Genomic DNA, 16505 nt, shown 5'->3' with positions numbered 1-16505 from the left:
TGTTGATCTGATCTCGAAATTGTTTGTTGGACGAAGTGCCGAATGAGAATAGCGATTAAATTGTGGAAGAAAGCATAGCTTTTGCAGTCATCTGACGGCGATAAGCGAATTATAGCGAAGATGGTGCGGCTGGTTGGTACAAATTAATAAATTCATTAATTAGTGAAAATTAATTCATTTTATTCAATGCTGCTAATCCAATGTTGCTAATAGCAGTTTCTAATTAAGCTGGATGTCTAATCCTTTTGTACGGTCTAATTACAAACAGTTATTTTTAAAAAATTTTGTTCTAAAAAACAGTTTCAATAATTTCAATAGTTTGTAAATTTTTATTTGAAATTTATGGAACATACATTTTTATTTTTATGTTGCGAAAGTTTTTACTTTATTTACACGTTTTTATATGTGTAAATATATTTTACATGTGTAAATATATTTTTATGTAAAACATAAATTACGGATGTGAAATATAGGTACAAAATACAAAATACAAATATGGATTGCGAATACGTGAAAAACACGCAGCAGAAATTAATGTCACAAAAGTATTTGAAATTATTTGTTAAAAATTGAAAAATATACAAAGATTTTTTTAAAATATAGCTTATAAATATAGTATTATTATAATTTAAATAAACTTTTATAATGATTATATTATAACATTACTGTAAGTTTATTTTATGTGTAATTATACAATATTATACAACATTCTATCGGTTAGTAAAAAAACTTGTGATAACTATATTAATATATACATATAAATATATACACACACACAGTTTATTTTCTAATTCTTTCTAATTAATATAAAAATGTAAAATGTTTTTTTTTTTAAGAACAATTATATTTTATAAATTAATATAAATAAATCTAATTACAGATTTTACTTTGCTTGCTGTCGCCGGCAATTTTCGCTCAGCCGCGTAAAACCAAGGATCCTAACAACGAACCATTTTTACCGATACATCCCGTCTACCCTTACAGCCCTAATTTAATTAAACGAGGCACTGAGGCAAAGTCAACTTCGCAATTAACGCCAGAGTTGAACGCGCCGAAAATCAGTACCAAGGATTCTTACGGTTCTAGTTATAGTAGCAATCGCCAAAGAGATTCCCATTATTCAAATTACGATCCGTATTCCAAAAACAACTCCCCGTCTACTTATCCCTCGCACTACACCAACAATGCATATCTTTACTCCAATTTACCTTACGTCGTCTATAATCCATATTCTGCACAGTACGCGATGAATCCTGCGTCGTATCCGAATTATTATTACCAGCCATCCTATTACTATCCTCATTATTTCAATCACGCTCCCTTTTCGCCAACGTCGTCGTCAGGCGTCGACTATCAGGAAACATCGCAAGACTCCACCGAGACGGCGGAGAACGACAAGCAGAACAAGGACAAACAGAGCACACAACCGAAGGAGAATGAGACGAATCAGGACGCGTCGACGAGCCAATTCGTAGACGGCGGAAACTACATATCCGGCAACTTGAGGGATCTTGACGTGCAATCTAGCACGTATAAGATAGCCAGTCCGTATAACCAACTCGATGTCCAAGCGAAGGGCCTACCGATTTTCTTGCCGAGGACGACGTACAGGGTAATCAGCGTGGCGGGACAGCCAGTCGGCCCAGATTACCCGCTGCCCGCGCCGTATGTCAAGGTTCAGCAGATGGAACAGCTGACGAGACAGATGTTGGCCAACTTATTGGCACAAAAGCAAGCCGGTCAGTTTTACGATAACAATAGGGACGTCTTAAATAGTGCTAATGATGGATCATATGCAAATCAGGACGCTTACACTCCAAATACGCCATCATACGTGACTCTTCCGGAGGCGAAAACTAAAACTGGTGGTTTCGTGATAAATGTTGACAGTACCAAAGTCAACGGAGAACAGAAGAATCTTCGAGATGCTCCGTATCAGAAAACTTCAAATAAGAATGCATATTCAGGCATTCATTATGTTCAAAAACCGGTGTCACCGACAACATACACATCGTTTGATAACCGCAACAAGCATCGTGTGATTAACCGTCGACCAACAAATCAAAGAGATGACTACAATAGTTACAGCGGCGTCTATGGTCAGTCGGACAACAAACAGGAACAGAATTATAGAAATTATCAGAGTCAATCAGGTTCTTATCAAAATAAAGATTTCACTGTTGCATCTCAAACGCCCCGATCTTACACTTATGAATATTCCGCTTACGAATCAGGTCAGACACAGCAGACGCAACAAGATAAGATTATTCCGGATGACGGCAACTTTGGAGATAAACAATATAACAAGGAATGATATTGTGTGATCTGCAAATGCGATAAAACGGTAGAAAAAATGGTGCTATTATATATAAGATTGTTATAATTATTTTGTTGTTATAGAATTGTTGAATTATAACGCATTTTTTTTATTCTTAGGAAACATATAAGAGAGTAACTATAAAAATAATCTCAAATATTTATACACACACAAGTACTTGTTATATTTATATTTAAACTATTTACTACAACGAAAAAATTTGATAAGAAAATGTAATTTGTCACAATTTTCTAAATTTCCGTAGTAAATGTTAATTTTATTAATAAATTATTTAAATTTTATTATTCAATCAAATTCAGGAAGCTTAAATCAAGATGTATATAATCTTTTTATAATAATAAATTATTTATTCAAAATTTTCTCAGTTTTTGACATATTTATAGAAAAGAAGTGCAATACTTAAATATTCTATATAGTAAATAGTGAGTGTTTAGAATCTGTAAAGTTGTGACTGTATTTATTGAATTTTAATTGTAAAATTTAAAGCTGAGAATTGTAAATAAAAAACACATATAAATATAACAATTTAAATACTTTTAAAAATATTTTCAAAAGTTATGTAATACATTTAAAATTGTGTGATTCTTAAATTATTTTTATTTTTTATATTTTATACTGTAATTTTTGTAAACTTACCTGTTTTTCAATTTTACTTAAAATTATAAATTGCAAATAAAAATATATATATTTTGCGAAAATAAAAATATACTTCATATTTTTTCAACTGTTTACTTCTATAAAAAAATAAATCTTGTTTTATTTTCACGTGTTTTACAAAATACTTAATTAAACTATATTTCTTATATACTACTACTACAATGCAGTATATAAGACGCTCATTTATACTTTATATATTCTTATTGGTCTGCTAAATCAAATTAAATCTGTTTTTAAATTAAAAAGGTCTAAGATTATTGATAGCTCCGAGTCGACACTCTAATAAACACCGACGTTCCATATGATTTACTTTCTCATTAGCCGCTAAATGAAAGGCTTGCTCGCAGGTGTACAGTTTGCCACTTGATACGATTATACACTTATATCACCTTTCTCGATTCTGTTACTTTCTTCTGCAGCAAATGTCACTTTTGTATTACCGGCGAAAATGTAAGATATAAAATTAAAATTTACAAAACAAAAAAGAAGAAAATGAGAAGAGAGCTTGTTTTCTTTTTACAAAAGCGATGTTAATATTTTAGAATGCATAAAGAATTTTTTTCGAAGTCAGAAAATTGCAATGTTGCATCGAGCTTTAACCCGGTGTAACCTGACGATGCGGATCTATTTGTGAGTCTTATGACCTACATACATACACGTAGCGATTTTGAATATTCGTTTTGTAATCACTCTATGGTATAATAAACGATCCTTTATGTATCCTTTGATGTTTGCACTCCTTTCTCTTCGTTGTACAACGAAGCAGTATTTTCCTTTTGCGTTTATCTTCGTACTTTACTTTCGTTTAATGAGCGACGGGATCTTGACTTTTTTCCTGCCATGTTATTTTCAATGTAATTATGCACACATATCATTATAAACTGTGATGTACATGAAAATTTAGCGGATTAAGATACGGAAATTTATACGGACGTGGTGACTTCAAGAATTAACCGTATCATTAAGATAATATGCTTTATGCGCTCGATAATTAATGTATATGCGATAGCAAAGTATTCCCTATTTTTATGTGTCTGCAATACTGCAAATATATATATAAATTTTAGCAAAAGCACACAGGTTCTCTAAAAAATAATAAATTTACTTAGGTTATAAGATCTTTATATTTATATTTAATTAATTATTATTAAATTATAAAGAAATACATTTAAAACTAAATAAAAATGTAATCTTTATCATGCAAAGAATAAGTTTATTTATGGAAAATTGAAAATTAAAAGAACTGTAGACAGATCACGATAATGCACAATATCGCAATTTTATCTCGAAATCCTGCAAAATTATAGAACGATGCGTTTCGCTGACCATCATACTAATTAATCTTTTACTTGCTAATTAATTTTATCACTATGGCTAGACGCATCTCTTCTTAGCTCAAGGCTAATTGATCGTTTAAAATTTTGGTCGTCTTCTCGTCTTATGTGAATAACATGAGTCATCACAGTCATGGCATCTGAGAGCGGAAGAGATCCGGATCATGGCAATGTCCGGTTGATCGTCCGGACGATTGCGAGGCGTGCCGGCCGTGAAAGGAAAGGAGAAGTGAGGCTCCAAGATCAGGCAGTCCATTCGAATCAGGTCCGACGTAACAAAAAACCGTAAGTGAGATAAAAAATCTTGTTGATTAATTGTTAATAAATCGTTATTTATTATCCGACTTTTATGAAACTGTCATTTATAATTATTAATTTATTTACATTTCTTTTGCAGATGTAATAAACATTTTTCAGAAAGCTCGAGAAATAGGAGCCTAATAAAAAATTATATATAACATCTTTTTACATAAAGCAATCAAATTAGATAATGTATAAAAATATTATAAAATATCTTTTGATAAAATTTTTGGACAGTTTTTAATTATAAGTCACTTAGAAATTACGAGAAATAAATGCAAATTTTCTTCTCCTCTCTTATAATTTTCAATTATACATATATATGCACAGACTTAATTTATGGTAATTAAACTTATATTTGATAAAATTGCGTAGTTAATGCGGGGTGCAATGTATCTTATTGCCAATCCTGGTGTGAATGTACATCACGGCAGGTGAGTGAGAGCTTCGCACCGTTTTACTTTATTTTGTGCATTCTCGTGCGCGCGCAAGTGTGCCGATGGTTTAAAATAAAATCGGATGGACCAAGCCCGTTACTTTCTCGCAGCGACTTGATATCGATCGGTAACATACACGGTGACCCGAAAGCTCGAGAGAGGCACGGTTGACTCGAGAATACGCTGAAAATACGCTGATGTAAATTCTGGAAAACGAGGCTGCAGCTTTTGGCGATGTATGGTAGAAAGTCCCGTACGCACGCATGTGTACATGAACATTCATTACTGTAACTGAAGCATTATTTTCTCTTTATGTTTACCGTCACGTCTCGTGACAAACGTTATCTGCATTCCAACACCAGGAAATACATTATATTGGAAAAAAATACTACAATGCTTACAATTCGATTTATATAGAAAATACGAAATGGAAAAACTAATTTCTTTATTTGACATTTTTCCACGTCGTTTGCTCTATTTCTTTGAATCTGACAAAAAAACTATACACAAAGCAATATTTTAATAATTAATTAATCTTTACTATATTTTTTAAATATCTCTTTATTTTTTTATATGTACATAATTATTATAAATTTATTATATATATATATATATATATATATATATATATATATATATATATACTTAATATTATATTATTAAATAAATTTTAGATATACATAATTGATTAGGACTTTGATATAGCACAAAATGAAAATACAAGCAGAATAATTTGTATTAAAAAACGTAAAAATAATAAATTAAGTAAATATATTATTTACAACTCTGTATCAAAAGAAAGTTTTAAATCTTTTACTTTCTAAAACTAAACATTGATAAAAATAATTTAAATAACTTATTTAAATGCAGCATCTTCAAGATTTCTATAAAAAAGTAGAAGGAAAGCATACTAGTTGATTGAAAATGGAAAATAAATGTTTTCTAGTATCACTATACTCATCGATTTCCCAGTAGCACTTTATGAGAGAAATATGCAAATTATCATTTTTATTTGCACATTATGTTCGTATAATCAATCGAATGAGTTTCGAAAGCGCCGGGCAGTGGTCAACTTGGGCGAGCATAAAAAAATTTAACAGATCACTCGATAGACAGGTGATCGTAAGCGAACCCGGCGATTGAACTCGAGAAAGCGATCAACCGGAAAGGTCAAATATTTGCATTTTATTTGTCGTTTCTCAGAAGTAAAACTGCGCTTGTTTAATCGCATTGATCTAGTTCACTTCCTCGTTTTTCTCGTATTTCTCTTTCGTCCTTCCTTCTGCGCGTGTTTCGTCGAAGCGGTAACGTCCGCAGAGAAAGTTTTCCGTTTTAATTACAGTTAATTTTCACCCTAATCGTAGCCTTATCGGCGATCGTTTGTTGGAGGAGCGCGCAATTGATGTATAAGGATAATAATCCACACCCATAATCAAATATATCATCATAGAAAGTTCCGGTCTTTCTCATTTTTTCTTCCGTTTTGACAGGTAAAATATATTTAAAAGAATCCGAGAAAAGGGTTCACCTTTATACGATTCAGAATGATAGAACGTCTCGACTTTTGTACAAAGAGAGAGAAAGAGAGATCAACAAAGAGATTGCGAGTCATTACAAGATCTCCTTTCCATCCTGGGCATCCTTTCCCTTCCGTGATTCTCGACTACATCGATCAACCATTTTTGCCAGAAGTCTGTGCAAGAAAAGTGGTTTTCTTCTTCCTTTCTTCTCATTTCTCCCATTCTCTATTGTCTTTAAGAAAGAATGAAGTACGAGAAAGAAGGAGAGAGGGAGAACGAATTGAGAGAACAATTTCCGTTTATGAATTTTCAAGAACATTTTACCACGCGATTGTCGTGATAAGCGATAGTCCGCTTGGATGACTTGTCGGTTAACCACCATCATTTGATTTGAATCGAATAAATAGCGTGAATGTAGAACCGCTCGAATATACAATGCAATCTTTACACTCTTCTGTAATATAATCTCACCTATTGTTGTCAGGATTACTTTCACTAATTACATCGTTTAAGGCAAAAATGATTCATTGTTAGGTAATTTTCAAAATTGCGAGACAGGTAAGCTTAGACAATCACTGGTCTTTTAAAATAAAATATTCTAAGCAGCAAATTCTAAATGTAAGAAATTACCATGGTTAATAACTTATTTTGTTGCGTGTAATTTTGTTCATATTTTATATAATATAATTAGACTCTAGGAGGAGTGTGTACATATATATATATATATAACTTTTGTAAAGAAATCACAAATGTTATATATAAAAAGTTCAAGAGAATATAATTATATAAAAATATAATTCTACAAAAATGTTGATTAAAATTACATTAACATTAAAAATGTATATATATATATATATATATATATATAGATTTATTATTAGCATAACTTTTGATGAATTTTGAAGTTATTAGGAAATTTGTCTGTTTTACATGAATATCGAAGATTTATTACTACCTTTGAATTGGATAACGAGATCGCGTGTCCAGATCTCACAGCTCAATCTCGCATGCGATTATTAGACACGCAGTGGTGAGAATAATCCGCTTTTCCACAAGTGCGTATGCTATTATATAGTTCGGAAACTGTTGCTTCCTGCGAGACCACATCGATCATTCTCTCTATTGTTCGACACCGACGTTAACGTTTGTTTCTCATTACAGAGTCTGAATTAATAAACTGTAGATTGCATCAACAATATTTGATAAATGTTACATATCTTGAGAATAATGAAACACAAATTAGAATTCTATTAAACAAGTTTTATAAAAACAATTTTTTATCACTTCTTTATATATTTTTTAGATTCTTTATATTAATTAAAAGTAAATTAATAATATTAATTTTTAATAAGTATTATAAAAAAAAAGTTTATTAAGTTTTTTATAATTAAAAAATTTTACTAAACAAGATAATTATTAAAATAAAAAAATAAAGAAACATGTCAAGAAAGCTTTAATGTATTTTCTTTTAAAATTACTGAAATATTAAATACGCTTAAGTTTTTTTTACTTTTAGCACATCATATACCACTGCAAGGTTTATTTATCAAGTGTAGAAACTAAAAAGCAATGACTTGGTCAATTAAGAATTGTATGTACTGAGTAAGTGAGCGCGATAATTATCACGGTTTAATGACGATGAAAAAACTGGAAGCGATTTACCCGGAGATTACGAGTGTCGATAGTTTTACTACTCGTCGGTTTATTAACGCACTTTAGTGCAATCTGTAGGTTACTGTTTGTTACGATTGAACAGATATGTGTGTAGAAAGAAAGAAATAATGATTAAATACGTGAAGCTCGTTTCTAACTTGATTTCTTCGACGATATATCACGTTCTCACAAGACTGCGATTTAATAACTGATTTTTTTTTTCTATTAATTTCGTTCTAATGACGCGAAGATATGCCATGTCTCTCTCTCTCTTTCTATAGAAAGATTAGTTTTCCGTTATTCATTTGATGAATGTAAAATGAAACGTTCCAAATAAAATGACACTTCCTTATTTATTAATTACTTAAAATTATAACTTTTAGTTTATACGAGTTTTTGCACTACACAACATGAAAATTTCATGTTTTGTACATGAAAATATATGTCTAAAATCATTCAATTCAAAATTAATCTATTTAAATAAATTTAACAATAAATGTTATATAATAATATAAAAATCTTTTTTCTAAATTTTTAGCTTTTATAATAACATATTTTACTAAAAAATAATACATTTTTTAATTGTTTCATTGTCTCTTGTTTTAAAATAATTGCAAAAGTATAAAAATTAATTTCTATTTATTGTTCTATTTGTCTATTTCTAATTGTTGTGTTATGATTTGTATTTTTAAGTTTCTCAGATATTAGTCTCTCTCTGAAGTAAGAACCAGTTATATGTTCTGCAAGGAAGCAATTTGTTGAATATCTTCACTTTTACTCGAATCACGACGATATTCTTCTACGAGATCCACAGCCGACACGGATTATCACACACGCTTTGATCGAGAAGTGAAGTGTTGCTTGACAGGGAATGCGGGTAGGGGTAAAGGCTATATAAGAGAACACATATCTGCTTCGGTTTTATAGAGTAGAGCTTAGGTCCTTGTGTCGTGTTTGTATTTTTTGCTATATTTGCAACATGGTAAGTATATGCCTTTTAAATGGTTCTTGAATAATTCAATGGGGGATAATATCCCCTATATTATATAATTATATGTAAAACAATGCATAATCGCTGAGGAAGAAAGATCAGAATTTTGAAACAGCGTTATTTATTCTATAATAAGGTTATTGATGAAAACGTACTTATACGATAAATTTTCTTTTAAGGAAATTCATATTTATAAAGTAAAATTTTTATAAATTATTATTCCTAAAAAAAAATATTAAATTACTTAATATAAAAGCGGATAATAAAATTATATTTAAAGTATTTCTAACTAAATTTGGCACATTTATAAATAATCTTTTTCTCAAAAAAAAAGTAAAATTTAAATTGTAAATTTGATATTAATTATTAGAAAATATATAATAAAATATTTATTTTATAATTACTAATTTTTAATATAAAACAAATAATTTCAAATTTTACACAAAAAATATAAAACCATCTTATATTAATAGCATTACATCATAAAAATACAGATTTGAAATTAGATTATATATTATACAAAATATAACGGCAAGTATAATATAATCAGGTGATTTTTTAAAAATATATTTTAATAAATAAATCATGATTTTAAATCAATTCTGCACAATTAAGCTAGTGATTGTTACACGTTAATTACGATTATACATAAAATAATTGTTTCTCACAAGCAATTAGTATCGCCAAAATACTACTATGTATAACTTCTTTTTAATACATGACATGTATAATTTCTTTTTAATATACATTGTAAAATATATAAAAATTAAGTTATGGAAAATAAAAAAAGAGAAAGATGTGTATACTTGTGTGAGTATGATGATACACTTGTCGGGGGAAGTGTGGTCTGCCTTGTCTGAGAGGCGGGGCAGTACAATCTATATAAGAGTGGTCCATACCGGATGTTTGACCCAGAACTTCGCGTGCAGTGAAAGTGTACCCGGTGCAAATAAGTTTTTGCCGGAAACAATAATGGTAAATGCAAAAAATCAAACAAATGTATTTAGCCAAGAACAAATAATTGAAAGTAATATAAATATTATCAATGCTTAAAAATATTTAAATAGAATAATTTCACTTATTTATACTTTCCACAAAATAATTAATTTCTTAAATGTTTCAAACAAGCTAATCTTTGTACATATGTAATTTTATACTAAATAATCTATACATTATTACAGGTTTATACAATTAGATGTGGAATTTAAAAAAGGAAGAGAAAAAAAAAACAGTGCATTGATAATCAATAGCAATTTTAACTTTCTCTTTTGATTGCAGAAAGTCTATTTAATATTGGGTCTGTTAGTAACGGTTGCATATGCCGAGAAGAAAATTAATCTAGAAGATATAGAAAGGGATAATCTGAGAGCTGAGAATAAAGCCAAGAACGATAATATCCAGACTGATGAAACGAAATATGCCGTTCAACCCAATCAGCAGTATCAAATATCGAACCAATATAGTACTTTGGATAGCAATTCCGAATCGTATATCTATCCTCAACGTTACCAGGATGTAAAATATAGCGTAAGATATTAAGTCAATTGAAACACATAAATTTTTTTTGTAATTACAAATAAAATCAAATAATCTTTACAAAAATATGTATATTTGAGAAAAATATACATATATCATTTAGAAAAGTATATACATAGAAAAAATATTTTTTATATAATATTAAAAACTTAGTTTTTAATTTACTCACGTTTTTATATAATATTAAAAATCAGTCCTATATAAAAATATCAGATAACATTTTTAATAAATCAGTTATTTATTTATTTACTTTTAACGAAGTAAAACATATATTATATAAAATGATATTATGTAGTTTCTATTTTCTTTATTTTATTATTTTTATTAGCTACCACCTGAAGGATACATTCAACCCACCCAATACGCAGTACATGAAGTACAATACAAGCAGCCAAGTCAAATTTTATCACAGCAAAATATTCCATCATATCAATATTATAGAGGATATCAACAGCAAACGGAAACACCGACGAAAAGTGATGCCTCTATCGCCTTTGAACCTCAAAAATTAAGTTATCAACCAGAAATAGTGGTAGGCAATCACGTTCAAAGTATTCAGCAAAAAGCAATCACAGAAAAATACACAAAAGCCATCAATAAAGGTAAAAAATTAAATATAAAACATTTTTAAGAAATATAAAATATTTTTCTAATATGCTATTATTTTTATTTTATTGTTTATATAGCACGCAATATTTTAAATAATAATATAAGAAAATATTTTGATTATGCCGATTATAAAAAATTATGTATTATTAATAAGTTTATAACAGAAGAAATAAAATATTTATAACGGAATAAATTAAAATATTTAAGTTAAAAAATCTATTGTTTAAAAATTAAAACAAGTACAAACAAAAATATTTTATAAAAATAAAATTGATTTTATTAATTATATAGGCACATACAAAGTATTGAAAAAAGGGTTCAAGACTTGAAGGACAGATAGTATTTACGAAATGAAGAAAAAAAGTTTTAACATAAGTCGAAAAAATAATATTATTAGAGTTATGAACAATTTTTTATTTTAATTAAAGCAAGTGACTTGCTCGCTTCTGATGCTCTCTTGTGCGGCATGAAACAAATACAATACAAACATTATCTATTCTTCTTCTATTAACACTACGGCAAGTCACTTGGTTTAATCAAAATGAAGAATTGTTCACCACTGCGACAATATTAATTTTTTGTCCAATGTATATTACGACTTTTTTCCTCGATTTTATATTATCTACCCTTAAAATTCTGAATTCTTTTTTTTAACACTCTATATATTACAAATGAATGTGTGATATTTGAATACGCTTTCTTATTTGCAGAACCTGTTTATCTCGATGTTCCGGTGACTCAACTGCTTTCTTATTATCCTCAATTGAATATTAATTCTCTGGCGAATGGAAAAAGTGCCGGATTGGTGCAGCCTCCGTTACATCAGTTAGCCAACAACGCGGCTCAACAAATTTCCATACCCGTGTACGCTCCCGTATATAATCAAAAACAATTAGTCTCTTCTGCAAAAACATCTTATTCTACAGTTGTGCCAACAACATTTAGGACCAAAGTAAGTTAAATTTTTGAACGCAATCTGAGTGCGCACGTTTTTATACCTGCACCCTACATTTTTATGCAAATAATTGTAATCACAATATGCCATATCATGATTTTAGCAAGATAAGAAAAAAGTTAAATTTTGTTCTGCTTTATAAATAAATAAATTTGTCAATATTTGTATATTAATTCAAAATTGTTGTTACATTAATTATTGAATTTAATATATAATAATAAATGTTTTAGACATCAAAAGGATCGGCTTATACTCTCCCAATTACGTCGAAGAAGATTAATTTATCTACAGTACTGACGACCCCCGTGTATGTGCAACCCCAACAGTCGCCTGCTAAGGGAAAGACGCTGTTGCACACGCAAGCTTATATCACGCCGTCGCAGCCACGATATGTGCAGCAGTTAATTTACACGCAACCCGGCGTAGTTTACACCGACCCTGCTGCCGCTTACAGCGATATTTATGCTCGTTTACCAGCATACATTCAAGACAATTCTCTCCCTGGACAAGTGACTCAATATCAAACCCAACAACAATTGTACGTTACACCGACGATTGTCGCCGAAGCGCCTAAACAAGTCTTACAGGAGCAAATCAGCCAAGATCTTCCACAAAATTATGTTAAGGTTTGTATAGCAGATAATTGATATAAATTTACCTCAAAATTATTATTTTATTCGAATATTTTATAACTTGCGTGACGATATTATAAAATATTAATAAAAAAAAATAAGAGTTTTATAATGGAAACATAAAATTTTAAAATGGATTACATAAAAATAGCATTTTAACTTCTTTCTAATTGCCGAGGGGGGTTATATAGTTAGAGATTCAAATTACGGAAGTGACATCATCAACAGGATGATATTGCTGACTAATTAACATAATTTAATTAGCTTCTTTGCTTGCCATGCTACATATATCCTATTATAGTGTAATATATGTTTTTTACTCTCTAACATGTTTGCATTTTAATGGATAAAAAACGTGTGCTATTTTTCATAAAATACTTTAGTATCTCTTTCATGAAAGTAATAAAGGAATTATTATAAATGTGACTATTTTAATAATTTTTTTTTATTTTTCACTAAATTATTTATTGCTTTTTAAATTATAAAAAATAAAATATCTTGATTAGAGAAATTTTATTATATATTAAATATATTTAGAATATTTCATAAGTTCTCTTTTGTCTGGAGTTTTCTTTTATTAGCTTAGTTGATGATATAAAAGTTTCAATTTTTTTTTAAATATGTTTTGGGGATAGGTGCCTGAAGAACCTCAGACTCACTTTGTGCCACCGCAATTACCTCCACAGGACTTCAAATCCGGCATAACGCAATTACATCCTGTTCCTATCGAAAACGAACAATCTTTGCCGGTGCAAGATCAGTCTTTGTCAGTGCAAGATCATTCCTTGACCTCAGAGCCAAGGTCGCTACTTGACACATATATTCCGAGCAAAGTTATCGCTGCGCAAGATGCCGCTAGGTACAACAGTGAGAGTAAATCAAGCATGTTAAAAATATCTATAAAAATATTATTATAATTATTTGAGACAACTGTTTTAGGTACAGAGAAAGACCAATAAAACTGGAAGGGGGTTTTCTCCCGTCAAAAGTAAATTTTGCGCTTAAGAAGCGTAAATCCGAATGACAAGGATTGCTGTGAGCGATATGACGATTGACAAATGTCATACACAAGGGTCAGTACAGCATAAAAACATGATTATTAATATTAGTATGGTAATTATGACGACCAAGGCATATATCGTGGACGATATCGAAGATATGCTTGACTGAAAAATAAAGATCAGCGGCATCATCGCATCTAGTCTTTCATTGAAGATTTTGCAACTTTTTATACTGTTCTCTTTTATAATGTTTGTAGAAACACGCTCAGTAAATGGCGTATTTTTTGTGTTTAAGATTTTTCAATAAAATTTTAAATAATAAAAAAATTGATGAAACCTTTTTTTCAAGTTGTAGATTTGCAGAAACATAGTGCAGTGTGTTAGTAATAATACAGATAATTATTTTATATAATTAATATAAATTAACATAATTAATGTAATTTTTAGATGCTTTTTTTTATATTCATATTTTTTATTAAAGTATATTACGCTTTTCATTTTGATAGAATACAGACATATTTTGTATGTTTTTTTAATAAAATATAATGTAATAAAATAACATATACATTATATATTTAATTAAGTAATAAGAAATTGTTTTTATACTGACTTCTTTTGTTTATTACCATTCGCATTCTATTATTTTTTTTTCAATATACATTTTAATTATATTTTTATAGATAATTTAATTAAATTTAAAATAATTTTTATATAAGTAGATTATTAAGTCCCATCATCATTATAATTATTATTACTATAAATTACTTAAATTTGTTTTTTTACACGACAGCATTATCAGATAATTTTATTTTTAAGCAATAATAAATTATCTTCATACATTTTTATTTCTACTTAAATTATATATTTTAATACTTTATATTTAGTACTTTAATTATGTATATTTTTTAAATTAAATTTTATTGACTTACGTGATTATGATACCTTTTCAGCTTTGTGTTTTATATATGACATTATATGAAAACGATTTTAATAACAAACATAATACATGAAAATTAACACATAATAAATAATAATAATGTTATTTATATTTCTAAAGTATTTATATATATTTCTATTATTTATAAATAATAATTTATAAAGTTCTTAAATAAAACTAATAACGTTACGGAGAAAGGCAATAGAAGCCAGCTCAGAGTAAGAACGCAAATAAAAACTCAAGCTTTTTCTAAATAAATAAACGCATTTATTTAAACGTTTCAGTTCATCTTGAGTTTTTATTTGTGCCTGTTACTCTGTGCTGGCTCCTATCGTCTTTCTCCGTGACGTTATTAGTATTATTTATAAATAATATTTTCATCATAAAAAATTTAAAAAAAATTATAAATAATATTAGTCAAAATATTATTTAATCTATATTTAATGTCTGATTCATTGAACTATTGCTAAAAAATATCAGGTAATTAATTTTCAAAAATAATCAGTAAATTCATTTTTCATAGTGCAATTTTTTAGATTCAAGATTTTATTTATTGTTTTATTTTTACACAAGTTTACTTCAGGACAAAAGAAAGATCGAACAAATATATGTGTAAAGGGTCTACTATAACTTTATTTTAAAAAAATATATATTAAGATGAGAAAGCCAATTTAAAATAGTAACGAATCACGTGAAAAATAAAAAGCAAAGCTTCAATTACTTATTAAGATATGATTAGGAAAGAGATTAGAAGATTATATAATTTGTGAAAACATTTTATTATCTCGAGTATGAAAACAAAAATTATTTATCAATGATTAATATGTCCGACAATGTATAAAATTATTGATTAGTATTAACAGTTTATGGCGGTTTACTACAATTTTTCTATCTATGCTGAACAACTCTTTTAAACTGCGTTGACATCAGGAAGCTATGCACTGGAAGGAATGTATCTAATGTCAAGGAATGCATGTATGTAAGTATTTATGCGAGAGCAGTATATCGGTGGAGAGTCTTTACGAGAAAGCTGATGCCATAGAGACAAGTCCAACGGTGTAGGCGCACCAAAATTACCCGCTTGAAATTCTGAATGCCACTTTGCCATTAATTCTGCATTATGCACACGGAAGATGCTTTCTTTTTCATAGATGCATAATTTACTGGATTTTTCTGCAGATACATTCCACGATATGTGCTAGATAAAATGGAATTAAATGTGCACTGCATTTCGTATACATTATACTTTTAAATATATGATAATATGTTCTCTTGGGCTGTGTTCGTTATGAATAACGGTAATTTTTCGAAGATGGCTAAATTCTATTTTTCATATAGAGATATATTCTAGATTGTGACATTTTGCTAACAAATGATCAGAGGCGACTGAAATCCAAGATTGGCTTCCTTAGTCTGAATTAGAATATAATACATACACGGCAGATAAATTTGCGTAATAGCAAACGGCTTGCGTGATCAACGCGTTGGCCTGTCAGAAATCACTACGCTACTGGCAGGTGTCTTCCCGTATCGAATGCGAATAGCATTCGTTTCGCTGTGGTGAAACTATAATGACGGTATCTCTCTCACACCAGGAGCGAGGGC

At 29.2% G+C, this 16505-nt stretch overlaps 2 protein-coding genes across 3 annotated transcripts; both read left to right on the top strand.

Annotated features, from left to right (window-relative positions):
• Window positions 1-2349, top strand: LOC140662814 (uncharacterized). The gene is made up of 2 exons (XM_072886468.1): window positions 1-132; window positions 881-2349. The coding sequence occupies exons 1-2, from the start codon at window positions 121-123 to the stop codon at window positions 2312-2314; spliced, it is 1446 nt and encodes a 481-aa protein (XP_072742569.1). The 5' UTR covers window positions 1-120; the 3' UTR covers window positions 2315-2349.
• A 6828-nt stretch (window positions 2350-9177) lies between these two features.
• On the top strand, window positions 9178-14344 carry LOC140663030 (uncharacterized). 2 transcript variants are annotated; one of them, XM_072886875.1, is made up of 7 exons: window positions 9178-9221; window positions 10509-10757; window positions 11095-11368; window positions 12086-12327; window positions 12561-12956; window positions 13598-13821; window positions 13902-14342. In XM_072886875.1, the coding sequence occupies exons 1-7, from the start codon at window positions 9219-9221 to the stop codon at window positions 13984-13986; spliced, it is 1473 nt and encodes a 490-aa protein (XP_072742976.1). In that variant the 5' UTR covers window positions 9178-9218; the 3' UTR covers window positions 13987-14342. The 2 variants fall into 2 exon arrangements, with proteins under 2 accessions (XP_072742976.1, XP_072742975.1); XM_072886874.1 differs by lacking the exon at window positions 9178-9221 and adding an exon at window positions 10030-10205 and having other exon boundaries at window positions 13902-14344.
• Window positions 14345-16505: the final 2161 nt, after the last annotated feature.

This window comes from Anoplolepis gracilipes, chromosome 2 (assembly GCF_047496725.1).
Source record: "Anoplolepis gracilipes chromosome 2, ASM4749672v1, whole genome shotgun sequence".
NCBI lineage: Eukaryota > Metazoa > Arthropoda > Insecta > Hymenoptera > Formicidae > Anoplolepis > Anoplolepis gracilipes.
This window is presented reverse-complemented; position numbering and strand designations above follow the sequence as displayed.

Excerpts from the sequence above, each read along its gene's own strand:
- LOC140663030 (XM_072886874.1), top strand. The coding sequence starts at position 10,047 with ATGATGATACACTTGTCGGGGGAAGTGTGGTCTGCCTTGTCTGAGAGG. Across the intron at positions 10,758-11,094 it reads ACCAGGATGTAAAATATAGC|CTACCACCTGAAGGATACAT; the intron begins GTAAGATATTAA and ends TATTTTTATTAG. Across the intron at positions 12,328-12,560 it reads CAACAACATTTAGGACCAAA|ACATCAAAAGGATCGGCTTA; the intron begins GTAAGTTAAATT and ends TAAATGTTTTAG.